This window comes from Pocillopora verrucosa, chromosome 2, assembly GCF_036669915.1.
Source record: "Pocillopora verrucosa isolate sample1 chromosome 2, ASM3666991v2, whole genome shotgun sequence".
Taxonomy (NCBI): Eukaryota; Metazoa; Cnidaria; class Anthozoa; order Scleractinia; family Pocilloporidae; genus Pocillopora; species Pocillopora verrucosa.
The window spans coordinates 12810189-12837017 of NC_089313.1; the positions used below are offsets into that span (position 1 = coordinate 12810189).

Here is a 26829-nt window from a genome sequence, read left to right on the forward strand (position 1 = left end):
GGCCACTGGAAAACCTAAGAATAAACATATTGGCCCCCTCAGAGATGCTGAAAATAAGGAAATCACAAATGACTACGAGAAAGCTGAACTGATTAACTCTTACTTCATAAATATTGGCAAGGAACTAGCTGAAAAATTCCCCGAAGCTGATGAACCCCATCAATTCATGTACAGAGTTACCCCCACTGTGCAGGTCTTGGAGGTCAACATCAACAAACTCAAAACTGATATCAAGACAATTAAAATTAACAAAGCATCTGGTCCTGATGGCATCTCTTCTCGTAGCTTAGCTATTGCAGGAACATCCGCCCTAGAGGGCATTGTAACTGTTTTCAAGAGCAGCATGGCTCAGTCCAGCTTCCCTAACACATGGAAGATTGCAAAAGTTAATGCAATCTTTAAAAAGGAAACCCAGCAGATGCTTCAAATTATAGGCCAATATCACTTTTAAGTATCCCCAGCAAGCTGCTCGAAAGCCAGATCTGCAACATAATTGATACCCATCTGAACAGCTGTGGCATAAAAAGCTGGAAACAGTGGGGGTTTAGCAAGGGACTATCGACTGAAGGAATGCTTACCTCTATGACTGAAGGATGGAAGACAGCAATTGACAATGGTCTGACAGTTGGAGCAGTCTTTATTGACTTCCAGAAAGCTTTTGACACTGTCCCCCATTATATTTTATCGCATAAACTACACGCCATTGGAATATCAGGATCTCTTCATGAATGGCTAATGAGCTATCTTACTGATAGATGTCAATTTGCTGAAGTTAATAATTGCAGGTCGGTCACTGACTATGTGCGATATGGAGTCCCTCAAGGCTCGCTTCTTGGCCCCCGGCTCTACACCATATATGTTAATGATCTCCCTGACCACATCGACTCGGGAGATCTATACATGTATGCAGATGACACTACAGTTTACTGTATTGGACCAAATGTTGACCAGGTTATGTTGTCACTAAATAAATCATTGGAGCAAGTTCTCCTGTGGAGCATTAAGAATCAGCTAACCATCCACCCAATTAAAACTGAAGCAATGATACTAAGTAAAACCTCTTTTGTTGGGCCTATACCTCCCCTCCACTTTAACACTGGCCATATCGACCTGGTTAATTACACCACTTGTCTTGGAGTTAAAATTGACAATAAGCTGACATGGTCTGTGCATATTGACTCAGTGAAGAAATCTTTTACGCAGAAGGTTGGAGCGTTGAAGAGAATGAGAATCCTTCCGAAGAAGGTTCTCGAGGAAATATACTTTAAAACAATTATCCCCAGTGTAACGTATGGAATTTCGGTATGGGGAAATTGTTCTCCTTCCGCACTGAACTCTCTAAACCATATTCATGCAAGAGCAGCTCGTATTGTGAATAACCTCGACTCAACGATGGCAGATGACACATGTCTCATGAAATCCGACTGGCTGCCCATCTCTTACTTCTATAAAAAATCTGTACTGTTTCTCTTGCACAAAGTATATTCTGGAACAACGACCCAGTCGATATGTGAACTGTTTTCTAAAAGAGTTTCTTCTAGATCTTCTCGTGTTCCTAACCAATTTAATGTCATTAGATTTAGATCAGAGACCGGCAGGAACTCCCTACGATACAGAGGTCCTGTTATTTGGAATTTTGTAAATAGATTAGTTAAAGTACCTGAAAGTTTTTATTCTTTTAAACAAATTTTACGTAAACATGTTAAGACTATTGACAATTTTTCATTTGAGAAAGAAGCAACAGTAGTTGCCAACAGAAAGGACCATTTCATTTACTTTTAGATTTATATGTTAGTCTTAGTGAACACCATTTTATTTGTATATAGTAGTTCTAAGTTATTATTGCAATTTTTATATATATGTAATTCTTAATATTTAGTATAGTAGGTCCACATCAGCCCTTTGGCTGCCTTTCACACAACCTACTTATCAAATAAAGAATGTATGTATGTATGTATGTAACCCTGATCTTCTATCAAGTATCTCATTTCTATTCTCGATATTCAGTCTTTTAAGGAAGCAGCGACGCCTTCAACTTTAAGTGTTGCAAATTAACGCTAACCTGCAGGCTTTTCCGAAACATAGAGACTGTATATTACAACTGAAAAAAAATAGAAAAAAAAACATTCTGGAGTATCGATCCAGATCACTTAGAGGCGCGTAAGATTTTAACAGTAGCTAAAGTAATCATCATTATGCTAACATTTATCTTGGGAATCACGAAGGCTGTTGGAATCCACTGATGAAACTCTACCTCTATGTAGCAAGAGAGATGCACCATATAGATGATGTCAATCAACAGCAATTTGCTATATACTTGTTTCACCTTTGCTAATTAAAAGATATCTAGAATAAGTTACTATGCTGGATACAGTGTTGCTTCTGCACCTGGATCTGTAGCATTAATTAACTGATGGCAGTGGAACCCTCTGTCTATCTAGCACTAACATTTTCTCAGAGAGAAAAGTTAATTGTTTTAATTGTGTTCTGCCAAAGGACAATACATGATGGTGGTTAGGGTTAACCTCAGACACGGGGAAAGAAAATTAACATTGAAAATTAACATGATTTTGAGTGCAATTTGGTGTTTATAAGCAAAAGGGAATTTTTCAAAGACAACAAAATTGCACCAGCCCATAGAGCAAGTGCAATTGTAGCCTTTGAAAAATTTACTAGTACCTATATTTATTGCACAAGAAATCATGTTGTTACTTATTAATAATTTATATGAAAAAAAACATCACAGAAAGTCATGACACACAAAATTTTGACAACGTAGACACTAATTGTAATTTACACTTTTGTTACAACTTGGCACATGTCTAAAAATGAAAAATGCACTTGTTTTCAGCCAATCAGATGTGCATTTTTTTCATGTATATTATTATAGGGGGAATTGCTTGTGAACTTTTCAACACTAATAATATACTTATTATCCATTCCCTGTAAATTCAGAGCTCTTTACAAGATGATGAATACCCATAATGTTTCTAATGGCCTTCTAGATTTCAAACTTGACATTTTCCTTACATCTGTTGTGGAATTAAAGTCAAGATTACCATTAAGCCATTGAACTCTCAGAACTGAGTTACATGTCACCTCTCCCCATAATATTGATACATTTTAAAGTAAACAGGTAATGAGGATACTCAAATTTATTAGGAAGTTGTTAGCATGAACACCAAATTCACATAACTAGTTTACAAGCTAGGAAGGATAATTAACAATCAGATCTTTGGGAGTTAAATGGTTTATGAGAAGCATAAGTTGTGCTAATCAAATTATTTCTGGAGTCATTTGGAATACCTGGTCTCCTTGGCAGCTTTTGTTTAGTCTCGTCACTCATGCTCTCTCTCTCTTTCTCATGGACTTACCAATTCCTGCAATGAAGATTTCTAATCATCCTTTGGGAGACTATTGCAAAAGTCTCCATGAACAAACCAACTAGGTGGTGTTTTAAACGCACAAACTTTTAAACCTCTTAGAAGGTCTTTCCTGCATCTTGTAACCAATATACTGAGGTATTTATTTAGGGTATTTTCATTCATAAATATAGAAGAGCCTTAAAATTATTCTGCCCTCAAAATGTTTCTCACATAACTTTCAAGAGCGTTGAAAATAAGAGCTAAAAACAGCAAATCAATATTTTTGAAAAAAAAATTTACTTTGATGAAAAGTTGATGCATTCTTTCCTGAGCAATACAGTATTAAGTTTGCAATATCACTTCAAATTTGTAATTTTCCTAACGGTCAACCATACAATTCTTATAATGTTAGTTCAGAGAATTTAATATTGGATCACCTAGATATCCCCAAATTGATACTTTTCTTTATTCTCGTCACTCATCTGGTTGATATTGTATTCAATTTGATACTGTAAGGAGAAATTCTGTCTTGGCCATTCATGGGAGTTAAAGGGTCAATATTTATTTCTAAGTCGGGGGTCATACAGTCTTTGGTAGTACCAGTAGTTATACACACTGGAAAAGTAAGGAGTGTTTTGTTGTTATTTATTTATTTTTTTTTTGATATTTTAACATATTGGAATATAGATTAACAACAGAAACCTTGATACATTATTAAACATTATTAAAGGAGTGTATAAGAGTATACAGATATTCCACAAAAAATAAATTATGACGAAACCTTTTTGATAGAGTTGCAAAGAAAAAGGCTCATCTTATATACTTCTTGTCAGTTCTCAGGACAACTACACTTACCAGTGTCTCTTAATTCCTTGTTTAATGATTTTCTGATTGACACGCAATGGAGAAGATATGAAATTCATATCAAGTTCTAATTACTGGGTACTCCAAAGTTTTGCTCACAAAGATCTGAGCAATAGATAAAAATCAAACTTAGCTTAAAAAACTTCTATATTAATAAAATACCATTGCAGGCCTTGTAATGAGCAGGTCTGGGAGGTACTTGCTAAAAAGCTTGAATTTTTTTTCTTAACCCCCTGCCTGTGCTGTGCTTCACCCCACTAAAGATTTGCATATTCTTCACATTTCCACAAACACTACAGCCTTAGTCTCAGTTTAAGTACAGTTGTCCATAGTTGATAAATCTGTGGATTCTTCAGGGACACTACAACCATATAGCAAGCTAATTTTGGTAATTTTTTTATAACCCTGGTATTTTTAAAAAAACTTCTTTGTTGCTGGAAGAGAGTAGTTAAGGACCTTTCACTATCTTTCAATAGAGCAAGGGATGTGTAAGAAATTGGCAGACTGTACCTCCTATTCCAGTAACCTGTCATGAAAGTTATTTACAAGGATACCCTCTACAATCAGGAAATATTTAATGTCCTAACTTATCCCTTCCCTCACAAACTCCCCTCCCTCCCTCCCCCCACCCCCAAACACACATATTCAATTACATACACACTGCCACATACTTCAAACTCTTAAATGTTAAGTAGGTTTCCAGGTGTTTTATCTTATCATAATAAGAACTTGTTTTTTTCCCTTCTTTTTTTTTTTCCTAAGACCAAAACCTCCAGGGTTGCTAAAATTTTCAATCCTCCCTCCCCCCTATTTAATTACCCATCCCCCCCCATCCCTTTTATCATAATAAACAGTCCCTCATTTGTTTTCATCATGTAGATCACTGGTCCCATTTTGATCTTGTAGTTTCTGCTGAAGTTGCATTTTTAAATTTTCACTGAATTGAAGAGCTTCACTTTGCAGTTCATCAATTTCTTTTTGAAGATCTTCATTAGTTTTAATCAACTGAGCAATTTGCAGGGTAAGTTTCATAAGCCCTGCCTGTCGCAGTACAGCAGCAGTACGACTAAAGCGGTCTGAACTTCCATTATAATGTTTCTTGACCTTTCCTTTGCTGTGATGGTGTCTATGGTAGTGGTGATTGTGGTTGTGGTTGTGATTCCCAGGACTGCCCTTTGACATCATATCACCGGATGTTGATGGAGAGGTGCTATAGTGCCCACTTCTTTGAGGGTGCTTTGACTCTCCAGCTGAGCAGCTGGCACTGCTAGAAACATTACAAGACCTTGGGATACCAGTTGCTGTCGGTCTTGGGATTATTACATCACCCTAAGCGACAAAGGAAAATTTTCTAGGGAAAAATTTCTAAGGAAAAATTTCATCAGATTCTTCGAACCCTGAATCAGATTAATTCTGTAGTTTTTGGATTTTTTTTGTCTTACGAAAAACGTGTATCATTCAAACCAATGGTAACATGAGCATGGGATATACATCGGCTCTTACAATCGTGCCAACAGCTTGTCTGTAGAACCTCGATTAACATAATACTGCGTTTTCTTTGACCAACCTGAAATTGACCTCTGTTGTCTTCAAAGTCCTCCGCCATCTAACTCTCCGCTTATAATGAAATCATCCAACATCAAATTGTAACTTGAAAAGATTAGAAAAAAAAATAAACAAATAAATAAACCAGGCAACAATGATATCATTGAAGAGTTCGGACGCGTTTAAACCAAGTCATAACAATATAGTTTAATAGCTACGTCCGATAGGTCAGATATTACAGTTTTATACTCATGCTTTCTGGAACATTTGAGAGTCTTGTTTGTCATATCTTGCGTTCTCTTCAAAGCAACATTTTTAACGGAAGTTCAATAAGATGAGTTAAATCGAATGATGGAAAGACGATGACGGAAGTCTTCGAAGCATTTTCTCTTTTAAACCGAGAACTGAATTCAATGTCAAGCCTGGACGCAGCAACGCTCGATCGAATAAATTCTGTATCGTCAGGACTTTAAGAATATGATATTGAAAATCAACAAATAGTTTTTATAATGACTTAGGTGGGAGACTAGATCTGTTACTTCTACGTTTAATCTTGCAAAATTTGCACGACAACTTGTACGAAACAAAATTATCACAAACCTCTCAAAAAGCTTCCTTGTCGAAATTCAACCGCCTGTAGCGATCATTTGGCCGATAAACGAGTGCATAGAGGTTGCAGTATTGTATATGGCATCAGTGATAATACTTTTTAACGGTGGTACGCTGTCGAGTATACTTTGTGGTGATTTTAAAGCTTTTGTAGGACGTTACGTAATTGCGTGCATAGAAGTCACATATGTCCAAACGTGATCACTTTACATGACAAACGTGACTGTGATGTCTGACTTGTATTCCCCTCACATTTCTATAATGTTTCTGATTTTGTCTTTCTTCTGGTACATTTAAATAATTTTAAAGTTATGTGCTCGTCGAAATCGATAATGAGCGCAAATAATGATTTAAACTTTGCTGTAGACGAAAGAAAAATTGACTTCACACGCTGGATTTGCCTCACGTGCTGTGACCTCTAAATTTTTAGCTACACGCGACTTTTTAGTGGCGACGTAGCAATCAGTGACAAAGTAGGCCCTTGAACGCGCTACGATTCGGTTTTGCAGCAACGCGACTTGTGTGTGAAAAATGGTCATATACTGCCCTCTCTACAGTCCGCTGTGTTTCAATACATATTTCTCGCCTCCTGCTTATTTCCACTTAACCAGATCGTCTGAAACAATGATTCACATTTTTCCCGTCTCCGAAACCTATGCGAGCGTATTCAATCCAAAAAATTTTAAGAAATGCGCATTTCAGAAAAGCCTAAAAGGTAATTACAAATTTCCCGGCAAACATCTATCGCCATCTTAACTCTTATTTTGCTACCCTTTACCATTTCAGAAAAGCCCGAAAGGTAACTACAAATTTCCCACCAAACATCTATCGCTATCTTAACTCCTCTTTCGCTTACCTTTTGGGTTTACATCTTGTTATATCACAAACTCAGCTTAAACTCTAATTGTGAACAAGCTGAAGTTCTTGCGATGACTTTTCAGTGCTTGTATGCATACAAAGAGCTTTGCTTCGTTTGTCTGAAGCAACACACGAGGTAGTGGCACGTGTAGCGCGAAACACACGAGACATCCGCACGTGGGACATCAGCACGTGCGGCAAGTCAAAGAAATCGATCAAAAGGAAAAGTCTTTCACTCTGAATGGTCATTTTCTGGATTGTTTCCTCGGACAGTGAAGGAAAAAGAAGATTTTTTTCCCCGTCGTTTCTTTTTTTTTATTTTTAAGTGTGTTTTTTCAATCGCACTCTCATCACATCTGTGTTTGTGGAAGATATCACGTGCACGTTTATTCTACAGCCGAGGATCCCTGGCACGAGTTCCGCTCTACTTCTAATATTTTTCTCCCGCGACTCATTGTTAGATGCCTGATCGATTTGGAAAATGAAAATATTTACAGATTTTTTTAAAAACTTCACAGAAATTGAATCAGCATGTGAGCGTGTTCCGTTAATTTCGCAAGCTTAAATTTTATCCTTGTAAAAGTTTTCGTCATATCAGCCAAAAAACAATCTCGGACAAGTACCAATTGCAAAACAAACGCGACCACCGGTAACGACATGCTTTAAAACAAAACAATTTTTTTAGTTAAATGCAAAGATAAGCAAGTATGATCGGTGTTATGCAATTTATAGAAGAAAATATCCCAAGTAACAAGCCTCTCCCTGTATTGCGGAATATAGAATATGGGAAATAAAATAAACGTATTATCCTGGAAGGGAGGGGAGGGAGTGGGGCGCTCTCATACGAATTATACGAGAGCTAGAGGTCGAAATACAAAACTTTCGAAAAAAAGTGGTGTCTGGGGTGTCTGGCTAGATAGTGCTTCACATGTATGTTAGCTATAAGACGCTGAACAGGATCTAAATCTTGGGTAACATGAGATTATTATAGTTCCCCCTTCCCCTAGAACCTGGCAAGAATTGCCTAGACAATATCGAAAATCAACACTAGAGTAAAACAGCTTGAGAAAAACCAAACCAATGAAATGTGACGGTCACTCGATTGCAGTTTGCTTGCAGATTCACAGAGACCATAACAGGTACACGAAGGTCAACAGATACGGAAGCATGAAAGTCGCTGGTGCCAGGTCTTTACGATGAACCGCTTACTCAGTCTATACTTCTTCCTGGACAAGGCGCTGTAACTGTGCACGACATTTACCGCTGAAAAATAACCGTTGCAGTAAAAATCTTTTTAACTAAAATTATGAATGTTAAAAAAAAACGAACTGTCGTTGAGACTTCCGGCATTCGCCATTTGCCCAGACTTATTATAATCAAGGTTTGCATGGGACAGCTGTAAACAAGGATACGTAGCAAGTATCAACACTATATTTGAGAACTGGGTATTCGCTTCTTAGAAATAGCAACCGTCACTTTTAACTGGCGTCTCTAATTTTAACTAGCGATCGCCACTTAAAACTGGCGTCGCCTATTTGAACTGGTGATCGCCACTTTGAACTGGCGTCGCCACTTGGAACTGGTGATCGCCACTTTTATACTGGCGACGGCAACTTTGAAGTACCGCCTCCTTAAACTGGCGATCGCCACTTACATAGCCAGTTTCAAGTAGAAGTTGATCAATTACATCCTCCAATTTATTTTCAGCTCGCTCCTGACCCAGTGCTGCCGTTTCTCCCAGACAAAACATCATGCATGTAACATATTAGCATCAAAATAATTCGTAGATGTTGTATTTATACAGTGGCTACCTTTTCATCTAATAAACTGCGCTCTTCGAATGATAAAGTTCGTTTAGTCTTGTAAGCCAGTCTGCAGAGGATGGTAGTACTCGACAAGATCTCGTGCGTACAAAGGCGATTCAGACATGTGAAATGTATGGCAAGAAAAGAAAAACTCGTGCGTGTATATGCCATATTCTGCGGCAAGTTTTGTAGAAGTTTTTGGCGGTGGAGCCACGAGAGGAATAGATTGCAATATTACCACTTCTATTTACTTTCATTAAACGATCTTAACAACATCAGCACTAGACTTGAAAATTCGAGCACGGTTAATTACCGCCTGCACATTTTCGCCAAAGTAACTTTTTGTCGCTCCAAGCTTCTGGGTGGATAATCAATTAATTAAGAGGATAGTGAAACAATTCTCTCCATTCTGATGCTTAAACGCTGGCGAAAATGCATATAAAGAGTCTCAAGTTCGCCACAATCTCTTCTAGCTAGTCTACCAAAATCGTTTTTGCCGCTTTCCGAGCATGTGATCGCGAAATTTCAAATGTTATATAGAAAAACTGTACAAAATGACCGTTTAATCGGTTAAACTTTTTCACTTATTCCCATGCTTACCTGCAGATCTCAAGGAGAGCTTGATTCGATTTGACGACGAATCACGCGACGAGAGCTATGTTTGAATTTCCTAGCGGAGGAATTTTTTTATTTGATTTGTCTTTCTTCGGTGCTGATACCGGATGCAGGATCTGAAGAAACGTTTAATATCACACGAGACCTTCGCACGTTTAAGGTAGATCGCACGTGCTTACTGCACGTGCAAATGACATTAAGTCCAGGTGGTCAGTTACTAAAGCGAAACACGCCGAAAGAAGGTTAAAATTTAACTGAAAATGTAAAGAGCACGGCAGACAGTAGGATTCAGACACAATCTAAACCATATGTTTATTCATTCAATGTTTTCAAGATTCCAAAAAATGATTTTCTCAGTCTGCAAAAGAGGCGTTTTTTTTGGGCGTTTTCGACGCGACGAGTGGGGCAGCCCGAGGGGAGTGAGGTGAGCGTGTGTCTGAATAATTAAACCACAAAGATTTTCAAATAATTAAATGAGGTGGGGGTATTGAGCATGATCCCGAATTCCCGCACTTAAGCCCTTTGTTACTCGAATCCTGCTCTTTTCAAACCTTCCCCACCCCCCCCCAAATAATTAAAAATGAATGGATGAATAAATGAAACAAAGTGACTGTAGGATTGACCCTTCCGATTACTTTCATCCCACCCCAAGTACATTTATAGTATTTTAAGTTGCCTGCAGTCTAATTAGTCTTTGGAGGCTTTGGAAGTGCAGACCTGTAGTGTTTGCATGGGCATGTACGATACTCAAACATTAAATGTCCCCAGGAAAGAACGAAACTCTGGCTGTCTAAGGGAGCAGCTGACATAAATACCTGCCTTACATGATGGTTTGACCCGTGGAACAATCCCCTTAAGACTTGAAACATTTGAAGGAGCTTCAGCCGAATAAGCATCGAGTCAATAATTGGCGCGCTATCACATCCGATCCACTTTCTTGACATCTGGTCGAAACAAAATACTCTCAGTTTTCTGCTCGTCCGTCGATTACTGAACAATTTCAATTAAACAGCTATCGACCAGTCACATTGGCTTGGTCATTTCGCTTTCACCTGTAGAGTGTTTATGTAGGTCGTCACGATTTCCGCATCCCGGATTGCCGAAATACAAGTTAAAACTCTTGCATATCATGCCTAAATTCTGGCGAACATCCGCGGTGCTTTTTCCGAAGTAGGAAAATCCCGAATTCGTCTGGATATTTTGCGTTTTCCTGAATCCTACAAAGTATTTTGGTCAAATCCCGGATTCTTACAAAAGCAGATGGGGGTTGGGGGTGAGGGACCAGAGATAGGGGAAGAAACTTTTATTTTAAATCTTAAATATAGAGGTTCAGAAATATAAATTTTGCCTCACACAAGGAAGGTTTGGGATAAAGGTGGGTAATTTCAGCCCTCCTCAGTTTTGAGTCCCTTCTTCCTCTGACTTCTCATCTTCTACCCAGATGGCCCTAATTCCATGAGGAAAATTTGTAACTAATGTCATTATGCCTTCATCGTATTTTCAGAATTCAAATTAATTTTGATTTGGCGATCTAACAAAGTTAATAAGCAAGGAAACAATGAATAACGTATTATCTGGTATTTAAGTGGAGCGTTAATAATGTGGTTCATTTCCATTAATAATGTTTCATATTAGTTCCTATACAAATTTGTATGACAATGAAGTGTAAACACGTTCACTATTAACACCTTTTTAAGGTTTTTAAAACCAATTATGACCACTAATTACATCGAAAAGTATAGCTGGAGTAAAAGAAATTTGCGCTAAATTCAACAGATCCTCTCATCTCACTCAGTAGGACTCTACTCTTTGTTGACACGATCAAAAACAAAATAAAGTTTTCTCTCATTTTTTATATTTTTTTTTTCTGAATAATTTCTTCTCTTTCCCTATGAAGTTGAAGGAATTTATGGCCTCGGTTCCCCTTGGTGTTCAAAATTTTTTGCGTCCCCTTCCATAATGGAGACAAAGGAAAGCGCATTGTATTTTAGTCGTTAATTGCGCAAATAATATTTAGCAATAAATTATTTCTTTAAAACGGAATTAATAATTTAAAACACAGTTTTCGTGCTCGACTCAGATCCGAGAAATTCTTCTAAGAAATTACATGTTGTTTCGATTCAAAGGAATACGAAATTAAAGCTTTATCATCGTTTATGAAGATCTCTAACTTTGGGAGTTCTCTTTATATACTTAAATATAGGAAAAAAAATGCAAACATTAGTGTCGTTGGAACCTGAACTTGTACACGAAAATTGTATATAATCATATTAATTTCGTGTAACCATGCTTCTACTGCTCTGATGTTTCTTTGTGGTTTCTCAGAATTCCTCATTAAGTATTAAAGAAGAACAGTTTATTTGAGACGGGATCTTATTTATGGATATCATTTTCTCTGAGGTCTTGTTAGATGAAAGAGATTCAAGCGAGAACCTTTAGTTTGTATCAGTTCTGTTTAAATTACCTCAGCCGGTCACCTTTCGGAAGAACGTGATTGAGGTTTTTGTAGTAGTTGATTAGTGTATTGCGTGGTCAGAGCAAATCCCAGATTGTGAGAATTGTAAACAGTTGAGGGTTGCATCGCTTAAAAAAGGGTTGACAAGAATGGGGGTATGTCCATCAACGAATCCAATTGATGAAGAGGACGAGGAGGGCGAAGAAACCTTTCGTAAACCTAAATACTACCGAGGGAGAGATGGTCCTAAGTTTCGCGTCATGAACTTCACGAAAGACTACGAGTATCGCCAGTATGAACATGCGACGTGGATTTCAGCGCGTATGGAAAAAATGGAAGTCAACAAGGCGCTCAGCAAAGGTGAAAAGACCCTCACTCGCTATTTCAATGGGAGAAACGGGCCGGAAAAATTCATGGATTTGACCTGTCCGCTTAAACTGCGGATGGAATTCGGAGAAGACGGAGAATTGGGCGTCGGCGAGTTCGTCCTATCGCTGCATCTTCCGTATGAAAATTCACAGCGACCGCCAGCTCCAAGCGAAGGCGGCTTGTTTATTCAAGATATGGCCAGGCATTTTGCTTACGTCTCAAGCTTTGAAGGCTTTGCTACCGAAGAGAAATGGCTGGAAGAAATCTTGACTTTAAAGAGAGTTTTAGATAATGAAGGAAAGAGGTACGATAAAGACGCGGTTTTCATTGCGAGGTATGAAAATCTTCTTCACTTGGGGAAGAAGAGAAACGAAATCATCTTCGTTGTTGCGAACGATTAAGCGAAGCTTAAAAGAGTTTAGTTTAGAATTGAACTCAAACTGAACTTGCAACTTTCGTTTCTTTTTTTGAGATTTGTTGAGCAAATCTTGTTATTGGAAATTTTTCAAAGCGTTTCAAAAATATTAATGAATTAACTCATGTTTTCTCTTTGACCACAGAGGGAAATAAATTGCCCTTAAACACAGGGGTGAGTATACTTTTACAGTCACTGATAGTTAAAATGTTTTACTTGAACCAGTTTTAAGAGCCCTTACATCTTCCATTGAAAAGAACTAAAGACGTGATAAGACCTGAATTTAATCATAAGACTCGAGATGCCATTCAAACAGTTAAGAGTCTATTTTAGGTGATTTGTTCATAGCTGTTCCTTGTGAAGTCGGTTACCATGGAAAGGCCTTGTTCAATCCGCCATTGGTTTGGCCAAAAATGCAAATACAAAATTCAGTCAGTAAAGGTGCATTGAAAATCACCACTGAAATCGAACGAGATATTACAAACGACCCAGGAATGAGGTCAGGCTCTAATTCAAAACCAGCTTTTAATAAATGACACGACCCCTTGGGGTGATAATGTACGAGTGATGACAGATAGCACATGTTATGTGGACAAATATCAGACGAGTCACATATACATTTAAGATTAGGGCCTTTCCGCACTAGCGACAAAATTGTTTATTTAGACAAATTTTCTGTCATCACCAACATTTAACATGTGCGGATGGTTTGTCGCGACTTGGCAATTTTTTGTCGAAGTGGACAAATTTTCAAAAGCACCGCTGACAAAATTTGTATCGGGTCAAAGCTTGGAAAAATCTACTAAATAAAAAAAACCGTGATGAACTTGTCTATCATTTGTCGTAAACGCTGCCATTAGTGTGGTAATTGAACTGGGTTCAGTTTACCAGAAGATTGCAGTAGTTTTCCTTCGTTACGAAACCCGCAGAGTTTACAACTTTAACTTTAAATGAATGCCGGTAATTGGAGTTTTAATCCATTGGCGAATTACAGCGAGCAGTCGTATGAGCACATCAGACGCTGGAATGTGCCACCCTATGAGGACCAACGACTTGCCCGGCGTCTCCGTCTTCTACGGTGTTCAAGAAGAATTTGAATATGTTACATTATTTCGCCAAAACGTCTGATGTTTTGGCGCGCACAGTTAAATTGAATCAATGAAATATAATATCGGTGTTACTTTTTGCTTTTAACTGAATTTGACAGCTTTTTGACAGCCTCGACATTTTCAGTGCGGATGCAACAGAGGAGACAAAAACTTGTCATGACAAAATTTGTCCTTTGATTTTGTCGGGACAATTCTAGTTTTGTCTGCCAGTGCGGATAGGCCCTTATTCTCCAGGCTGACAGACCTTTTACAACATTACTAGTACTAACGCCATATTCAGCAGACAAATTAGTTCCTTTTTCTCCTTTCTCTAATCGCAAAATTATAGACTGAAAGAACGGATCGCTTACGCTTGAAGGACATGATGACCGTGTAGAAACATTCACGACGCTGTTAGCTTGTTTATCTTGTATACCACTCCGAACGAGCGTGAAATCTCACTTAGCAACAAAGCAACCCTAAGCTAATGAGTTAATCACTTTTAAACGCTGTTGTTTTAAAAAGAATATTGCTAAGGATCTTGATCATGACTAATAAATATTCATGAAGAAATTGGGACCAGAGAAAGTACGGATAATCGAGAAATCCGGATAATAGAGGTCCGTGTAATCGAGATTCGACTGTAAAAAAGGACTAAATGGTGTCTTCTTATATATGCGAAATCCTAGATTGTAAACAATATAACAGTTGGGGGTGACATCAGTTTAAGAACGGACAAGAGAATATGGTTGTGTTTGTTCTCTTGCGGAATGAATTTTAACCTAAAGTGGTGGATTTCAGGGCGCATCGAATGAACTAACCTTAACAAAGCGCTCGGCAGAGGTGTAAAGAGCCTCACTAGCTATTTCCATGGGAGAAATCTAGCTGGAAAAATTCAGGAAGCTGACCTGCCTGCTTAAACCTCTGATGTGAATCAGAGAAGAGTAAGAATTGGGCGTTGGTGAGTTCGTCCTATCGCTGCATCTTCTGTACGAAAATTCAAAGCGGCCGCCAGCTCCAAGCCAAGGTGGTTTGTTTGTTCCACAAATGGCCGAACACTTTGGTTATGTGTCGAGCTTGCAATGAGATCGGCAAAATCTGAGTCATTCTTTTAACTTCGCTGCTACCTCGGAAAATTCTCATCAAACTCAACACTCAACGGACATCAAATGTTATTTACAATATACTACTGAAATAATTGAACACACTGGAACAGATTCACATTTTCCTTGCTCTTTGAAACTTTTAATGAATTTTTGTTTCTTTTTCAATAATGAATACACTATCATAATGTTTACATCTCTTTTGCTTGCCCTTCCTAACAAACTAGAATTACAATGGTTGGATTCTTTCAGAAACAGAAAAAACCCCTAGATTTTCATGACGTACCTCCTTTAAAGTTACGATTTTTTCGGCAAACTTTGCGTGATTTACATGAATAAAACAATCAAGTTGCGAAAATAACTCTATGTAACTCTACACTGATATATACACCAGCATTATTCGTTTATAAGAAGTGAACTGAAGGACGAGCCATTAGAAAAGAATATAGCCAACAACAAAGGAAAAATGAAGGTGTTGTCCATCTGAGCTCGTAGAAAAACGACAAAAGCAACAACGACAATTTGTCAATGAAATATTGGCAAATTTGATCGAAATGGCAGTAACCGGTTTGCAGTTGACCTAATGTTTTTCTAATGGTGTCTCTCTAAAAGTTTAAAATGTGTCATTTTGATCTACAGTTAATAAATTTCCATTCATTTAAGCCAAATGAACCAAGCTAAGAAAAATACTTTTCTTGAATTACCGTGAGCAAGAGAAAAAAAAATGGGTCATTATTTCTCTTTGTGACGGCAAACCAAAAGCGCGAACTAATAACTTTACAATGAACAAAATGGAATCCAGGGACTCAAAGTTTTAAAATGTTCTTTTCACTGAGACTACACTGTAAAATGAAAAAAACCCAAATTGACCCCAAAAGCCAAATTGGCCCCAATTTCTCGAGGGCCAGTTTGGCCCATCAAGGTTCGTTTTGGACTATTTGAGCCAAAACGGGCGGGACAGGTACCATTTCGACCCCTCAAAAATCTGAATTAGCCCCTATGAATTCTACTTTGGAACTTTTTCTCAATTTGGCCCTTCTAAGAGCCAAGTAAGATTGACCAATTTGGCCCCAACGAGGTGCAATTTTTTAAATAAAAAGAAAATATAAAAATAATTTTCTTTTTTCGACCATATTTCGTTCCCTATACTATTCCTTATAGAGTGTTCAAATTTTCAACAGTTCCTCTCGTAACTGAACACCGAGTCACACAACGAATTAATCGTTGGCTTTTTCTCGAGACGTGAGCGTGAGCTGCCTGTGATGGCATAAGTCGAACCTAGACCACGTGCGTCGGAAACAATAATGAATTATAGCAACGAATTCGTCACTGAAGAGGCTGTTTCTTGGCTACAGTCGCATGGAATGAGACTTAAGAAAGGAAAGGTAGGCAAAAGAAATTTCTTAACAACGTATTTTACTGCAACTTTACATTCACAAACTTGACCGCTCCATTAATCTTTGTTCGTATCTTATCTTGCAGAAAAAAACGGTTGCGATGGCCAAGATCTCCTTGCCATCGCCCAAGATGCAGACGTACCAAGGCACTACATCCCTATTATAAAGGAGCTTCTAAAGCTCAAGAAATTGATTGCAATGAACGCTGAACCTAGAGATGACACGAGTTCTTCGTCGGTACGATAATTAATTTTCCCACCAGAGAATTTGACGCATGAATGGTTCGCCTCTTCTCCCGAGTCTTGTTGAGTCTCAGCGGTTTCGCAACTAAAGTCACGTGATCAAATTTTGTCGCCGAGAGATAGAGACGGTTACAGTTCGAATACTGCATTTGCACAAGATGGATTTTAACTTATTTCAAGATTCTCTGATTTTAGGATCTCTCACTCTCAATTCTTAATCTTTTTCTTGAAAAGATGAACTGATATTTTTATGTCTATGTCTTTGTTTGCATAACACTTAAGCTGATTTTTTGGCTCTCACTCTTTCAGCGTGCAGAATCAAGTCCTTCGATTAAGACGGTTCAAACGTCGATTGATGATTCAGATAACATCAGCGATTATGAAAATTTAGAGGTGACATTGGCACCGAAAGAAAAGGGTGAATCGCCCAAGGATCTCTGTTTTACGGACGAGGCGACAGAACTGAGCACTGTCTAAGTAAGTTCTTGTATATTAAACTTAGCAGGATGGTGAAGAGTACATTATCGATTACTTTCTTTCGATTATATCCTAAAGGAAAACACACAAGGTGCCAGTTGGTCAGTTAAAGATGACAAATCTCGGGGACAAAAATGGCGAGATTTGCTTTATTTTTATTGAGATATATTAGATATGTATTTACTTGCACCATGCATAAAACAAAGTAAACCCAATTTTTAACCCATTGACACCTGAACCGCCCGTAACCGCCCGTGCCGCGTGGGGGACTTGCGCGAGAGACGCTTTCCCCCCTATCTCCCCTACTAAGCAGAATTTTGTCTCCAAACTTCCTCTGTTGTTAGAGGATCTATAAACCAATCAGAATCCGTTTTTTGCGCAGTTATTTTGATAACTTTAGGGGGTAGTACAGAGGCGTCATTTTCTGCGTTCACAAGAAATGATCAACTAGAAAGAAATGGCGTACGCGCGGCCGACTTTCAAAATTTTCAAGTCGGATTTTCTGTTCCTTTCCCACCATTTTAGACCTTCTGGAACACAAAATGAAAAGGAAAAATGCTATAGAATAATCTGCTCGAAAAATAATGGACATCACGTTCTTAAAGGCGACAAAATAAGCTTTCGAGTCGACAACACTACGATTCTCTAAAGCGATGCGAATTAGGGCCGTAAAGCGAAAACCAAACTATCGGACTTCAAGCGAGGCCTAGAGACATTATGAAGATTCAAAGGCACGGTAAATATCATGTTTGAGTAATGAGATGTCCAAAAAGTATTGTTTAATAGAAGATTTTGTGTTAAAACGTAGAACTTTCAGTATTTTCAACACAACGCTGCGCAATATTCTAGCCGTGAAGTCAAGTAAACATCGATCTAAGCATGATGAATTCTACTTCGTGGGTTTCGCACACGTAAGAAATTCGTACGTTTTTCGGTTATAACAGAAAATCAAGAACTGTTTTGAATAAAGCTTTCTTCCCGAAACGTTCCTTGGTCAGTTTTGTCTTTCTCCTCATTTATAATTTCCATGTAACATGAGATCTCTCCACACACCGATAAATTTGCATATTCACTTTGAAATCCGATCCGCATACTTTTTTTGGACACGTGTGCAAAAATTTACTGATTTTTATCTTTTATCTTGATTTTAGAGTAAAAACTTAATATGCATCTATTGCTTTCCTCGTTGATAGTAAGTTATTTAAATGGTCTTCTTTCACGTGAGCTTGTTTTTGGGAAAAAAAGATTTGTCAAACTTTACTGCGCATTGTGTTTACTTTTCCGGTTTCTCCAAAATTTTAACTTTTGGGTAGGCACGTGTTACACGTAGGAGTCAATGGGTTAAATCTAGTAAATTAAAAAATTAGTGAATTGATAGGATGTTATCAGACAGTTTAATTTTTTTGAAAACAAATATCTACCTACAGGTTCCTCCTGAATGGCTTTCAAAATTCCAACTACCATCGAGGGTAAGAAACTTTTCTTTGTTTTGTTTTTTAAGTCTACAAGCAATCCTTATTTATTCATGAATACTGAACTAAAACTGAAGTGCATAGAGGTATGATTTCTTTTCTTGATAAGTACATATACAGTTTGGTGAAAATACATCATTGATGATCACCATTATTGTGATTTTACTTCTTATGCACAGTTTGCTTACAAATATTTTGCAACTTTGTAGTTGCAAAAATTTACTGTCCTCCAACAACAAATTAATTTGCTCATTTGCTTGTTTTTTTGTACAGTTCTCTGCCTCAGTAGAATTGGATACCCAGAAGGGAAATCTCATCAGCAGCCTAAAGTACTCTGAGCAACAGTGGATTGCAAAAAAAAAAATTCTTGCAGAGTATCCTTGTATGGTTAGCAGGATACTAGACTAAGTTGACTTGGAAACTGAATGGATTGGTATGGTCTAAAAATCTATTGCTTCACCTCTTCTGCTTGCAGTGAAGAGAGACAATTTTGTGGTGCTGAATCTCTTTCCTTAAACTAAAGAGTTGCAAAATAATCACTCTCACCTTTTAAGTTCATGACCTTTGTTCTTGTGTGTTTGTCATCACATGCATTTAATGAAGTTGTGACCATTTTGGAGGTACAAAACCAAAAGACTGCTACTTTGGTACTAAGATGAACAGCTAAAATTTCTGAGCCCATTTGCCAATGAAGTCCAGATACAAAGGTTCAAGTACTTTGGGGTTGTATTAATTTTGCCTTTTTGTTTAATTTTTTTGATTTTGCAATTTTTTAAAATATTCCTGTTGTCAAACCATTAGATAAATATTGGACATAGAATAGCTGATTTTTTTCAGACATTTTGGGAGTCATACATTAGTTTTTCAAGTCTTGAATGGGAGACAAAGTACACACATTGAGCTAAACTTCCACTTCCATTTCTGGTGTTTTAGCTTATAGTTTTAGAAAAACAATATATATATCTATATATATAGGAAGTCTGCAAGTCGATTTTCGCGTGGGGTTAAATTTAATAAACCCCTGAAGAGTGAAGCGATTCACGAAACAGGCTTGTCGGGAAATGTAGTTACGTCCTTTTTTCCTCTCATAATATTTATATATATATATATATATATATATATATGTAAATGTGGGGGTAGAGTCTACCTTGGCATAAAGTGCTCAATGCTGTGGTAGCAGAGCTAAGTATACATAAGTTAAAGAATTAAAGAGGACACATCAATTCTCTGTGACTCTGAATTTCGCACCTAAGCGCTTGTCAGACAGAACTTTTCTGTTTTTTTTCTGACAAGCGCTTAGGCACAAAACTCAGTCACAGAGAATTGATGCGTCCTCTTTAATTCTTTAACTTAAGTGTGTATATATATATATATTCTTTTTTTTTTCTGGTTACAGGCACTTTTTGCACTTTGGCTTGATTTTAATGTGGTTGTAAAACTTGTTTTTATTGCATAGAGTAGCTGATGTTGATTCAGCAATCAGAGATTATGTCCAGCACAAATTTTAATTGTTGGAGATCTTCAATACATCAATCACCTGAATATAGTAACAGAGGGAAGTGTAATTTGTCACTTCTCACAAGAAAAGATTCTTGATGCTCTCATTGGGTTACTTGGCTCATTTATATTTTCTTACAATCGGTCAAAGGCAATTTTGACTTTTTTTAGAGCAAGCATTGCTTGAAATTGGGCACAGGCAGACTCTTGTCACTGTTTCCTCTATTTTCAATGACTTGGCAAATGCCTGCGGTAGTACTTGCTGATAGTTTATATTTTGATAATATCTAAAGTAGCAATATGAGTGCATGTATTCTTACATCCACTGGAAGAATACTCTTTGCTGCTCTAAGGCTCTTTGTTTTTCATATGCACAAATCAAACAAGATCTATATTCTTGTGCCGGAACTGGACCATTTGTTGCCTCTGTCTTATTTTGATAATTTTCTGTACTTTAAATCAGTCTTAATTATAAGCTGCTTTACATTTAAAGGGAAGCTTTACTCACAAGTGTCTCTTGGGTGTAATTTCTTGCAATGCTTGCACTCACTCGTTTTGGCCCCATTTTTGGGGCCAAATCAACTCTTTTAATTTTACAGCGTATAACGAGAAGCTTATTTAGGAAATGTTTTTAAGATTAGGTGAAAACAATTTTTTCAGAAGTAATCTGTAGTCTGAATGTAATTGTAGATTAATTATCCACATTTACTCATATATCTTGATGCGACAGTTCAACCAATCTGCTACAACTATCCTACCATCACTAAGAATTGCTGTAGATGTTGGATTGTTGAACTCTCCTGGCCCACTCCCTTGTTTTCCAAACTTTGTTATAAACTTACCACTCAGTTCAAATACCTGAACTCTGTCATTGTTTTTGTCACAGACCATCAGGTGTCCTGCCTTGTTAACTGACAAAAAACGGGGTGAGTTAAACTCCCCGTCCCTGTTCCCTTTATTTCCAAATTTGTACAAAAAGTTGCCATTTATATCAAACACTTTGATACAATTTTCACCAGCGTCTGACATAATTAGATATTTTTCATATTGAATACAGTGAGAAGGAGAAGTAAAACCCTGCCCTTCACCTTTACCAAGTTTATACAAAAACTGGCCACTGGGAGAAAAGGTTTTTATAACTTTGTTGCCCGCATCGGCAACAATGATATTTCCATTCCTGTCAACAGATAAACCAAAAGGACTCTTCAGCTGGTGATCAAGATTTCCTTCATCACCAAACTGGCTCAGGTACTCACCCTGCTCATCAAACAATTGAACTCGGTGGTTACTATAGTCTACAACTATACTGCGTCTATTTTTATCAAATGCTATCCCAGCAGGCCAATTTAACTCGCCCTGTTTATCACCCTTTCTACCAAAAGATCTTAAGTAAGTTCCATCACTACTGAATACCTGAACCTTGTGGTTACCACCATCAGTCACTGCAATTTCATCTCGTTCATTCACTGCCACTCCATATGGACAGCATCGCATTCCAACGGACGAGCCTTGTTTTCCAAAAGATAACACGTGTCTGAACTGTCTGGGTTTCGATTTGATAGGAAATGGACTGCCACAAATGTGTTCTTCATTTATTTTCACTGATACTTGGCATTTTCCTGTATCTTTGAGGAAATATCTGACTTTGTAGCTACCATCTCTCTCATCTTTGAGTCGCACTTCCGTCGCACAGTCATGGCCTTGCTGATTTTTTATTTCCACGGTTACAGAGTCACGCTCATCGTAACATTGTTCTCCTTCGGCATTTCTCGTTGTTAACAAAAAGTTTGATTCAAGTCCAACAATCGCTTCATTGATTCCTTTCCCTTTGGCAGATGACCGATCAGCGCAAGTGTTTGTCACATAAGTTTGAAATGAGCCGATGCCGTCAGAGTTAAGACTGTCAAGTAATGTTTTGTTTTCTTTGAAACGGAATGGACGAAGACCTTCAAGATCAGATGCGGCTTGTTTTCCAACATCGCTGACTTCCTCAGGTAAGACTGTATTCAGTGACGTATCTATCTGTGTAATCTCAGCATTTGTACATCGTTTTAAAAGTGTTTCAGCTTTTTCGACTGCTGTTTCCAGCCGTTCGACTCGACGCTTTACCTCGCCTCGTTGAGTTCGCACACATCCAAGGGATTCTTTAATTTGTTTATCAGCTTTGTTTAACATTTCCTTCTTCTTTGTTTCAATAACTGCGACCAAGTTTTCGGCAAACTTGTGGATGTCTCGTTTCACTGCATTGCCTCGCGCTTCAATTTGGTTACACTGTCTTTCAAGATGAGCGATTACCTTTTTCTTGTGTTCAATACTTTTCTTTTGTGTCTCGATCACAGACTTGACTTGTATCTTGCGTTCACTTGCTGCTTCTTCTAGAACAATCTTAGGGTGACCATCATGGATGGTTGCAACACACAAACTACAAATGGCAACATTACAGTTCTTGCAAAAGAACTTGAGTTCCTCTTTTTCGTGATGCTTCTGTTGGCAAAATACCGGCCGCTTTAACACATTTTCGATGTCTTGATCTTCAAAATCTTTCAGAGCAAGAACTCGATGCTCTTTATTCGTTTTGATTAAGTTATGCGCAATGATACACTCGTCACACCAGAACGCACAGCACTGAAAACAGTACGAACTGTGTCTGCTACTTTTGTCGCAGTTTGCACATTTCACTCCAGCAGTATGGCATTCTTTGATGGCCAGCACATCTAGCAAACTGTTCATACGAAAGTTTGTTGGTAGATCGTTGAGGTTTCCACTGCTAGGAACTTGAACGTCTCTTCGGCATTCAGGGCATGCGATGATATCATGGCGGCCACTACTTCGTAAAATCCCGTTCAAGCAGTGAAGACAGAAAGTGTGCAAACATGGCAGCATCTTTGGTTCAGTAAATGTGGTCATACACACAGAACAGGATACTTCTTCATGAAGATTGTCGAGCAAGGTTTTAATATCCATGATTGGGTACAACTGAGTAAGGTAGAGATATAAACTTCAAGTCGCCTGAAGTAAATCTTTTTGATATCAATTATCATATTTATCACATTAGTGATATCGACCAATCAAGGCAGGTCCTGTGGATGTCTGGGTTCTAAGAATTGTTTACAGACAAGTTATTTCTGAGAAAAGCTTGACCTGTTACAACCACAGGGTCTGAATGGGGTTTAGTGTTTAGTGTTATTTGTCCATATTTTTTAGCGTTTACTGTTAAATTGGCCATTTTTTTAATGTTTACTGTTCTTGAAAAAAACACTGTTTAGTGTTTGAAAGGAGACCCCAAAGTTTTTTTAAGGATTTTCAAATTTTATCTGCTCTTTTAAATTCTGCAAGAAAATCAAAGAAATGCACTCGCGAACAGTGAGCCAAAGCTGAAATGCTCTTGTCCTTAGAACCCTCAGTACTGGATGTACTTAAGGGGATACGTTTGGTAATCCACACAATAGTTCCTGAAAAGTATCGCTTCTGGAAATCCAACCAAAGTAGTGTTTGCAAAAGACCAATTGCACTTGAAATTGGGCCCCAAGGCAAAGTACTGGCGTTAGACCACGATTTCGACTCTCGATAGTCTCGTAGAACTGCTTTTACACCGACCAGTCGATGTAAATGTTCGGAGGGAAGTATTCAAGGATGCGCGGGACCTATGCTTTACCAATGGCGTAGTCTTCGTTGCAGAGAGAGGCTCATCAGCAATCCGTTTCATTGAATTGAAAGGCGAAGTACTTTTCAAACCCGGACGCCTAAAATCGCGAGCTGATTTGCTCTCGCAGCTTAGTCGTTTCAGATTGTCACTTGAGGGTTCTACACTTGTTGAAACACTTGTTGTGAGTTTGAAACAAAGTCCTTAACAATTTTTAACTTCTGCTGGAGAAATCTTGTCCATTGCAAATACAAAAAAATATAAATATTTTCCTATCTGCTCACCACATAAGAGCAGCAGTACTTTTTTTCCAAGAAATAAATAAGATATCGCCGGTATTCTCCTCAGTTACCAGAAAGTCCATTCCACTCCATTCACATACGCTTACGTATGCCCACAGTGCATGGGGCATACGATGGGACCAGCACAAAACCCTAATTGATTAGGATGAATTTTATAATGGTTAGAATTAAAAAGAAACAAATTTCTGAAGGAGGGGGAAGGAATAGTAACTGAAGTCTCAGGCTGAGGAGGGGTAGACTCTTACACAGAACGGTAGGTAATTTAGTGGTAACAACTGAGTTGAAAACGTAAATTGGCCACCATGAAGGGTAAAAATGCTGACGTTTCGAGCGTTAGCCCTTCGTCAGAGCGATGTTCTTATACAGAACATCTGAAATAGGGCATGGTTTATGTACTCTTCTCTGTTATATACAGCCAATTCATTACTCTATTGCAGTCTCAGACTTGTTTGCTTTGAAATGGTTATTTTCAGAGCAGGTAAGATATAAGGTAAGGGAACTGCACATTTGGTTGTTTTGGAGAAACATTCCCCAAGCAACATCATTACTGTAGCACCTAGTACAGGGAGCTGGTGAGGGGGTGTTGCTGTTCTAATAGCTAGTCAGCCATATCTTGTGCACTGGATTAATATGCAAGCTAGCTAAATTGCATGTCAGCACTAAGTACTCTCAAACAAACCCCAGCAGCTGGCTCATCATCTTGCACTGCATTTGGGGGGTAGGCACCTTGAGGTGCACCTGAGTTTGAAGTAAACAAACAAAAAAGGATAAAATATAAGCAATAAACATAAACTTTCCAATTCCAGTTTTGACAATTTAGCACTTCTAAACCCTGCATACCATACCTCCAGGTACACAACCACTACCAAGAAACTTGCAAGTCATCACATTTTCGCTTTTATTACACCCATTTTGAAATCACTGGTGGTCCCTGTAATCTGATTGGCTCTAATTGGTGCAATTTATTCACGAATCACACCATTTTTTGCTTTAAATCGCATCTTTTTTCCAGCCAATGAGGTGGCTAAACTGAAAAAAAACCAACCAATCAGATTTCAAGGCTTGTTTAAAGTAACCGATCAAATTGCAGGAAAATGAAAGACAAAGAGTATTATGTGGCAAATTTTGCAACTTTTATTTCCAAAACTCTTACTTTTTCCCGCCCAAAAATGGATGAATTTAATTTCAGACCGGCTCAGTACTGCATCAATAAAATATTTGAACTTACCACGTCCTGTATTTGGGTGATTTCAAAATGGATGTAGTAAATTAAAGTGGTAATTGAACCTCGTGTCGTGCAATTTTGGTCTGAAATCATACTTGTGATTTCAAATCGAACTCGCACTGCGCGCTCGTTTGATTTGGAAATCACGCGAATGATTTGAGCCCAAATTGCACTCCACTCAGTTCAATTACCATTATAAACAATCCAGTAAGTGGATAAAAATGGCAGTGGAACACATCACAACTATAACAGGGTAATTTAGTATTAGAACGATTGGACGAAGGGCTAATGCTCAAAACGTCAGCTTTTAAACTCTTTACTGTGGCCAATTAACGTTATCAACTCAGTTGATAACGCTAAATTACCCTGTTATACTCTCCCACTGAGGCAGCACCGCAGTTTCGACAGAAACTTATCCCATCTTTTCACATCACATGATACCTTGCAGAACTAAGACAGCCTGTAGGCCTCGATAAAAATTCATTATTTGCAGAATTTTTGCCCGTGCAGTTTGAAGTTTGTACAAACATGCACCTCCAGAGCTTGACATACTAAATATTATGCTATTGTGTGTCCTCTTTATATTTCTCTATTCATCAAAACTCAGAGAGTTCACAAATACTTAGTGTTCCCAGAGGTCCTGATATTCATTAAGTTGTGGGAGGGTCTTGAGGGGAAATGTCTGTGCCATCATTCGCTGGAGTCAGATGCGATGAAAAAGATCAACTCTTATGTCACCCAAGGCTTATGCACCAAAGTTCTATTGAATTAAATTCAGAAATTTAAAAATAGAAACATAAAGATACTAACAGGTGACTTTATTTGACTTCATAATAACGAGAGAAACTTGTTCAAAATTATGGAATGGTTCAAGTGTTTGTTATCTTGACATTCTAACATTGCATATCCATCTGGCTAACTAAATCGTTTTCACATTAAGTGGTTTTTAATGTAAAAGTAGTTTCTTGCCAAGAAATAGATTTGAAAAATCTAGTATTTACATAAAGTCTCTGGCCCAGAAGTTGGTATATGTACATGTAAGTTGCATAATACTGTTTCCCAGATAAAATTCCCTGTTCTGGGGGATACATGTCCCTGAAAAAACTTGATATCTATTTTACTACATATAGAGAAAAATAATCATCCTGTGAGCATCAGAGCCGAGTTTATAGGGAAAATTGACCACTTAGACAACCTTACCTCTCTAAACAGCTGTTTAGACTATACATCAGCCCCTCCACAAGAACTTAACAAGGTAATGTTAAATTGTAATGGCACACTTATTGGGGAATAGGAAGGTGACCTTGTTGCACGAGGATTGCCAGAGTGTTTATTGTCACGGAGAAAAAGAAAACACTCTGACTCACAACAATTTAAAAAATTATCCAATCCGTGGGACATTTCCAGGACAGGGAATTTAGCTGAGTCTAAAACATCAAAGCTTTCCATTTCAAATTTTTAACCCTTTCATTCCCAAGATCTC

The 26829-nt window shown here is 37.9% G+C and overlaps 3 protein-coding genes and 1 long non-coding RNA gene across 9 annotated transcripts; 2 read left to right on the forward strand and 2 right to left on the reverse strand.

Annotated features, from left to right (window-relative positions):
* Window positions 1-3989: 3989 nt before the first annotated feature.
* On the reverse strand, window positions 3990-9772 carry LOC131768978 (uncharacterized). Of its 4 annotated transcripts, XM_066162651.1 has the most exons (4): window positions 9647-9772; window positions 8320-8504; window positions 5797-5879; window positions 3990-5558 (listed from the first exon to the last, which is right to left on the reverse strand). In XM_066162651.1, the coding sequence occupies exons 3-4, from the start codon at window positions 5833-5835 to the stop codon at window positions 5088-5090; spliced, it is 510 nt and encodes a 169-aa protein (XP_066018748.1). In that variant the 5' UTR covers window positions 5836-5879; window positions 8320-8504; window positions 9647-9772; the 3' UTR covers window positions 3990-5087. The 4 variants fall into 4 exon arrangements, with proteins under 4 accessions (XP_066018748.1, XP_066018749.1, XP_058940680.1 ...); XM_066162652.1 differs by lacking the exon at window positions 8320-8504 and having other exon boundaries at window positions 9647-9716; XM_059084697.2 differs by lacking the exons at window positions 8320-8504; window positions 9647-9772 and adding an exon at window positions 7240-8311.
* A 2348-nt stretch (window positions 9773-12120) lies between these two features.
* On the forward strand, window positions 12121-12984 carry LOC131768988 (heme-binding protein 2-like). Its single transcript, XM_059084707.2, has one exon. It carries the CDS (start codon window positions 12266-12268, stop codon window positions 12884-12886), a length of 621 nt encoding a protein of 206 aa, XP_058940690.2. The 5' UTR covers window positions 12121-12265; the 3' UTR covers window positions 12887-12984.
* Window positions 12985-16343: 3359 nt separating this feature from the next.
* On the forward strand, window positions 16344-19936 carry LOC136279046 (uncharacterized). Of its 3 annotated transcripts, XR_010716678.1 has the most exons (4): window positions 16344-16725; window positions 17040-17207; window positions 18635-18676; window positions 18953-19936. It is a non-coding gene; the product is annotated as an uncharacterized lncRNA (long non-coding RNA). The 3 variants fall into 3 exon arrangements; XR_010716679.1 differs by lacking the exon at window positions 16344-16725 and having other exon boundaries at window positions 16737-17943; XR_010716677.1 differs by lacking the exon at window positions 16344-16725 and having other exon boundaries at window positions 16738-17207.
* Window positions 19937-20098: 162 nt separating this feature from the next.
* On the reverse strand, window positions 20099-23180 carry LOC131768972 (E3 ubiquitin-protein ligase TRIM71-like). Its single transcript, XM_059084686.2, has one exon. The coding sequence runs from the start codon at window positions 23138-23140 to the stop codon at window positions 20882-20884; it is 2259 nt and encodes a 752-aa protein (XP_058940669.2). The 5' UTR covers window positions 23141-23180; the 3' UTR covers window positions 20099-20881.
* Window positions 23181-26829: the final 3649 nt, after the last annotated feature.